The following is a 7,247-nucleotide window of genomic DNA, read 5'->3' on the forward strand; positions in this document are numbered from 1 at the left end:
ATGTGAATCAAACCTAATTCGAATTAGAAAATGAATATCCTTTTAACTTCAGGATATACCAACAGTGTTAAGTAAGCGGTAGTACTAGCTGGTACCAACCGACCCCATATACCGCAAAAATAACACAGTGACACGTGTTAAATAGCATGCTCTTTTATTTTGTCCTCATAAGGCAATTTCTATCTCTATGCTGCTGTTGCTACTTTAGAGTGTATGTTTTACTTGTGCTACCTAGCTGTTTACACGCCATATCATCCATGACCTTGCATTGAAAAATTAATTACGACGAAACGAACAGGCGTCAAACGTTGTGTAAATTATGATGTTGACAAATGTTCACGCTTTCCTACATTGGCAGAATAATAATTCTTTGTTATGAATAGTGTGTGAATATTATGGATGACAAATTCAAGTTACCTATCTAATTAGGTGAAAATATTTCAACCCTCCATATTTGACATGCATGTAAATGCATTAATTACATGGTGGGTGAAATTGCCTATAAATAGGTTTCATTCCATGTAAAATTTACAAGTGAAAATATACTTACAAAAATAGTAAAATCCTCCCAAATATTTGCTCTTTTATTGCATTATTAAGTGTTCACTAAATATTCATTAGTTTAGTCTACAAGCATTATCTATATTATCGTTAAGTTTATAACACGTTATCAGCACGATCGTTCTATCAGTTTACGATTCTCTAATCCAAGAAAATTCGGTAAAGTATTCCAAAGGTAAATCTCTAACTTTAATACTTGTCTAATTATTTAATTAATGGAAGGTTATACCTCCTACAAATTTTATTTACTTAATATTTAATTTATTATGTTTATATCTATGTTATTAATTTTTATATGGAAGGCTAAGCCTCCTATAAATAATCTTTTGATAATTTAATTTCAATCGTTGATGCTTGAGTGGTAATCCCCTTACTATAAACGATTTTATTTAGTTGACACTATTAGTATAAATATAAATATTTTTATACCATAATTAAATTTAATCCATTGTTGTCCTCATCTAAATAATTTTATTCAAAAAAAAATATAAAATAACCTAACGGCTACATAACGGTAACAAACGGCTATATAACGGTAATAAAACGGTTATATTTTTCTCTATATATACTCACTTTACTATTTATTTTCACTACACAATTTTTCATCTCTTAATCTTCAAAAATTCAAAAATGAAGCTATTTTGGATTATTTTTATTATGTTACTTAATTTAATACTCATTGGTATATTTAATCTTCCGTGGAAAGAATTTTATTTATATTTAGGTATTTTTGTATTTATTGTTCTACCTTTACTAGTTGCTGCAATAATTGTTGATTATGCATATTTATAAGCCAAAAATATGATGGTTGTACTTGTTTGTTTACTCTTAAAAATAAATGATTATTATTTCTATGTTTTTATCGCATAAATAAATATTAGTTCTAATTATATTTATTTTTCATTTGATAGTTTAATCATGTCAAACCTTACAAAACTTGAATTTACGGCACTTGATGTATCTGGAAAAAATTATCTGTCATGGATACTAGATGCTAAAATACATCTGCAAGCCTCTGGTCATGAGGACACTATTAAAGAGGGAAATAATGCCTCTACTCAAGATCGTGCAAAAGCAATGATCTTCCTTCGCCATCATCTTGATGAAGGATTAAAAAATGAATATCTCAGTGAAGATAATCCACTTGTTCTCTGGAATAGTTTAAAAGAACGCTTCGACCATCAGAAGACTGTAATTCTTCCAAAAGCTCGTTATGACTGGATGCATTTAAGATTGCAGGATTTTAAAAGTGTTAGTGAATACAATTCTGCAATATTCCGAATTAGCTCAAAGCTAAAATTGTGTGGAGAAACAATTACTGATGAAGATTTATTAGAAAAAACATTCTCCACTTTTCATGCATCTAATGTGGTACTCCAGCAGCAGTATCGTGAGAAAGGGTTTAAGAAATATTCAGAGCTGATTTCTTGCCTTCTAGTGGCTGAGCAGAATAACGAGCTGTTAATGAAAAATCATGCGGCACGACCCACTGGTTCTGCTCCATTTCCTGAAGTAAATGTGAGCGCATATAGATCTCCTCGTGGTCGTGGTCGTGGCCGTGGTCGTGGTCGTGGTCATGGTTATGGTCGAGGTGGAAATAATTACAACCATGTCGGTTATAATAACTCCTTTAAGCATAAGAATCACCACCAGAAGTGGGATAAGAAGGAGGAGAAACAAGAAAACAGAAACAGTGGACAATATAAACATCAAGTGAAAAATGTCGATAGTAAATGTTATCGATGTGGCATGACTGGGCATTGGTCGCGTACCTGTCGTACGCCCAAACATCTTGTTGAGCTTTACCAAGCTTCCCTCAAGGAAAATGGAAAGAATATAGAAACAAATTTTGTTGCTGATGATGATTTTGACCACAGTCTAATGCATAATGACTCTATAGACATGACACATTTAGATGTTTCTGATTTTCTTGAGAACAATAATAATGAAAACTAATCCAGCATGTATTGTAATGTTTTTATTATTTACTTATGTATTGTTGTGTTATTCTATAATTTCTTATGATGAATTTTTCTTTGTTTGAATTAAGAAGCATATGGATAATTCTCAGCATGTTGTTTCGTCCAAGTTCAGTAATGAAGACATATGTCTTGTGGATAGTGCGACAACCCACACTATACTCAAACACCAAAAATATTTTTCAAATCTTAAAAGATGTCAGACAAATGTCAGTACAATATCTGGTAAGGTAAAATTAATTGAAGGCTCCGGAAGAGCTACTATTCTATTACAAGGGGGAACTGTACTTACCATTAATGAAGCATTATTTTCCCCCAAGTCTCAAAGAAACTTGTTGAGTTTTAAAGATATTCGTCTGAATAAATTCCATATTGAGACAAAAAATGATGATAATATGAAATATCTTCATATTACAACAAATGTTTCAGGTAAGAAGCATGTAATTGAAAAATTACCCACATTTTCTTCTGGTTTATATTATACATATATAAATGTGGTCGAATCACATATGGCTGAAAAGAAAAAGTATTGTGATGCTTCAATACTAAAATTATGGCATGAAAGATTGGGTCATCCAGGATCAATAATGATGCGGAGAATAATTGACAGTGCACGAGGACATCCACTGAAAGGTGAGAAAATTCCCCAAGTAAGTAATATGTCATGTACAGCTTGTTCTATTGGAAAATTAATTGTGAGACCTTCACCGGCTAAAATTGAGAATGAATCACCTTTATTTCTTGAAAGAATTCAAGGTGATATATGTGGGCCAATTCATCCACCATGTGGACCATTCAGATACTTTATGGTATTGATTGACGCATCCAGCAGATGGTCACATGTTTGTTTATTATCAACTCGCAATGTTGCATTTGCAAGATTTCTTGCTCAAATTATTAAATTGCGTGTTCAATTCCCTGATTACACAATTAAAAGGGTAAGACTTGATAATGCTGGTGAATTCACATCTCAAACATTCAATGATTATTGCATGTCTGTTGGAATCACAGTTGAGCATCCTGTTGCACACGTACATACACAGAATGGTTTAGCTGAATCTCTAATTAAGCGCCTTCAGCTTATTGCTAGACCATTAATGATGAGAACTAAGCTACCTATCTCTATATGGGGACATGCTATATTACATGCTGCATCATTAATTCGTGTTAAACCTAGTGCATATCATATATACTCCCCATTACAATTAGCATTTGGTCAAGAACCAGATATTGCCCATCTTAGGGTTTTTGGTTGTGCTGTATACGTGCCAATTGCACCACCACAACGCATAAAAATGGGTCCTCAAAGAAGATTGGGAATATACGTTGGTTATGTGTCTGCATCCATAATTAGGTATCTTGAACCTTTAACAAGTGATGTTTTTACAGCACGTTTCGCCGATTGTCATTTTAATGAAGAAGAGTTCCCACCATTAGGGGGAGAAAATAAACAATCAGATAAAAATATTGCATGGTGTGAACCTTCATTATTGCATCTTGATCCTTGCACAAAACAATGTGAAACAGAAGTTCAAAAGATTGTGCATTTGCAAGCTGTTGCAAATCAATTACCTGATGCATTTACAGATACAAAGAGAGTGACTAAATCATATATACCAGCAGTTAATGCCCCTGCTAGAGTTGAGATTCCAAAAGAGAATTCTGAAAATAAAGTCGCTCATGAATCAAAGACACGCCAGAAGCGTGGAAGACCGATCGGTTCAAGAAATAAAAATCCTAGGAAAAGAAAAGGAGCAGAAAATCTCGATCATGCTAGCAAAGAGAAAGGTGTTCCTGAAGAAACACAAGATAAAGAAAATACTCCAGAAGAAGAAATAAATGAGGTTAACCAAGGCAATGCCCCAGAAGAGGATATGAATGTAATTAATCAAGACAGTACCCTAGAAGAGGACACAAATGAGAATAACGAAGAAATCTCGATTAATTACAATAATACAAAGATTGTTTGGAATCGAGACACAATGAAAAATATTGACGAAATTTTCTCTTATGCTGTTGCATGTGATATCATAAATGGAAATGAGGATCCCGAACCGAGATCGGTTATTGAATGTCAAAATAGACATGATTGGGATAAATGGAAAGACGCTATGCAAGTTGAATTAGAATCTCTTAACAAGAGAAGTGTGTTTGGACCTGTTGTCCTCACACCTAAAGATGTGAACCCGGTAGGTTACAAATGGGTCTTTGTACGAAAACGAAATGAGAAAAATGAAATCACAAGATATAAAGCTAGACTTGTTGCTCAAGACTTTTCTCAAAGACCTGGAATTGATTATGATGAAACATATTCTCCTGTCATGGATGCAATTACATTTCGATATTTGATCAGTCTTGCAGTTTCTAAGAAATTAGAAATGCGTCTCATGGATGTTGTAACAGCATACTTGTATGGATCGCTAGATAGCGATATTTATATTAAGGTCCCTGAAGGATTTAAAATGCCTGAAGCATTAAATAGAAAACCCAAAGAAATGTATTCAATCAAATTGCAAAGATCTTTGTATGGGTTAAAACAGTCAGGGCGCATGTGGTATAATCGTTTAAGCGATTATTTGATAAATAAAGGCTATGTGAATAACCTTATTTGCCCATGTGTTTTTATCAAGAAATCAACATCGGGATTTGTCATTATAGCCGTCTATGTTGACGATTTAAATATTATTGGAACAGACAGTGAGATCAATGAAGCAAGTGTGTACTTAAAAGAAGAATTTGAAATGAAAGATCTTGGAAAAACCAAATATTGTCTTGGTTTACAAATTGAACATATGCACAATGGCGTATTAGTGCATCAGTCAAATTATATAGAAAAGATCTTAAAACGTTTTGGTATGGATAAAGCAAATCCTTTAAGTACTCCTATGGTTAATCGATCACTGAATGTTGAAACTGATCCATTTCGTCCTTGTGGAGAAAATGAAGATATTCTTGGTCCTGAAGTACCATATCTCAGTGCAATCGGAGCACTTATGTATCTCGCTAATTGCACTCGTCCTAACATATCCTTTTCTGTCAATTTATTAGCAAGATTCAGTTCAGCTCCCACGAAGAGACATTGGAATGGAATCAAACATATATTACGTTATCTTCGTGGAAGCACTGATCTTGGTTTATTTTATTCTAGCGATTCAAATCTAGAATTGATTGGTTATGCAGATGCAGGTTATTTGTCTGATCCTCATAAGGTTAAGTCTCAAACTGGATATGTATTTACAAGTGGAGATACTGCAATTTCTTGGCGGTCACAGAAACAAACAATTGTAGCCACTTCCTCAAATCATGCTGAACTTATTGCATTACATGAAGCAAGTAGGGAATGTGTGTGGCTCAGATCAATAACACAACACATTCAAGAATCTTGTGGTCTTCCAGTCCATAAGAGTCCAACTGTTCTATATGAAGATAATGCTGCATGTATAGCACAAATCAAGGAAGGATACGTCAAGAGTGACAGAACCAAACATATACCTCCAAGATTCTTTTCATACACTTAAGAACTTATAAAGAATCAAGAAATTGACATCCAGTATGTTCAATCAAATAATAATTCATCTGATCTCTTCACGAAGGCACTTCCTACAGCAATATTTAGAAAACATGTTCATAATATTGGAATGCGCCATCTGCGAAATACATGAAGGATTATCTCTGTTGCAATGAGGGGGAGAAATTACGCACTGCACTCTTTTTTCCTAACTAAAGTTTTTATCCCATTGGGTTTTTCTTTAGTGAGGTTTTTAATGAGGCAGTACGACATAGCGTAATTTAGAATAAACATTTTGTCGTCCAAGGGGGAGTGTTATGAATAGTGTGTGAATATTATGGATGACAAATTCAAGTTACCTATCTAATTAGGTGAAAATATTTCAACCCTCCATATTTGACATGCATGTAAATGCATTAATTACATGGTGGGTGAAATTGCCTATAAATAGGTTCCATTCCATGTAAAATTTACAAGTGAAAATATACTTACAAAAGTAGTAAAATCCTCCCAAATATTTGCTCTCTTATTGCATTATTAAGTGTTCACTAAATATTCATTAGTTTAGTCTACAAGCATTATCTATATTATCGTTAAGTTTATAACATTCTTTTATTTTATTTTAGTATCACACAGCAAAGCATTTCTCTATTTTTGGCTTAAACCAACCAAATTTCTATTTTAAGTTAAAGGTCTACTTATTAAATTAATTATTTTTATTTTTTTTTTGACATATTTAAATCGGTTTTATGAATCCGGGAAGAAAAAATAATTTTATAGATGTTTTATAAGTTTTATATTTTTATAAATATTCTAAAAAATTATTTATGGTAGATATATATATGAGAGTTCGAACTTCCACTTTAGAAGATTAAGACCTAGTAAAAACTATTCACATATATGTATCAACAAAAACTAAACTATTTTTTAAATACAAATTTTTGTATTTTTTTTAATTATAATCAAAAATTTAATTTTTATAATTATGTTTAATTTTTTTTTTACAATTATGACTTAAACTTTAAATTTCATTTTTGAAATGTAATTTTTTGCGTTTTTTATCAATTACGATTACTTTTATTTTGTTTGTCTAACTTTCACAAAGAAGAGTTAATATAAGAGTTTGGTCACAGTTGATACAAAAAGTAAAGATTGCATTTAAAATTAAATTCAAATTATCGCTCATAATTGTAAAAAAA

The 7,247-nt window shown here is 32.3% G+C and overlaps 1 protein-coding gene across 1 annotated transcript; it reads left to right on the plus strand.

Moving 5' to 3' along the window:
- The first annotated feature begins 1,479 nt into the window (after positions 1–1,479).
- On the plus strand, positions 1,480–2,909 carry LOC126679009 (uncharacterized). Its single transcript, XM_050373948.2, has one exon. The coding sequence runs from the start codon at positions 1,480–1,482 to the stop codon at positions 2,515–2,517; it is 1,038 nt and encodes a 345-aa protein (XP_050229905.1). The 3' UTR covers positions 2,518–2,909.
- Positions 2,910–7,247: the final 4,338 nt, after the last annotated feature.

Source organism: Mercurialis annua, linkage group LG4 (genome assembly GCF_937616625.2).
Source record: "Mercurialis annua linkage group LG4, ddMerAnnu1.2, whole genome shotgun sequence".
Lineage (NCBI taxonomy): Eukaryota > Viridiplantae > Streptophyta > Magnoliopsida > Malpighiales > Euphorbiaceae > Mercurialis > Mercurialis annua.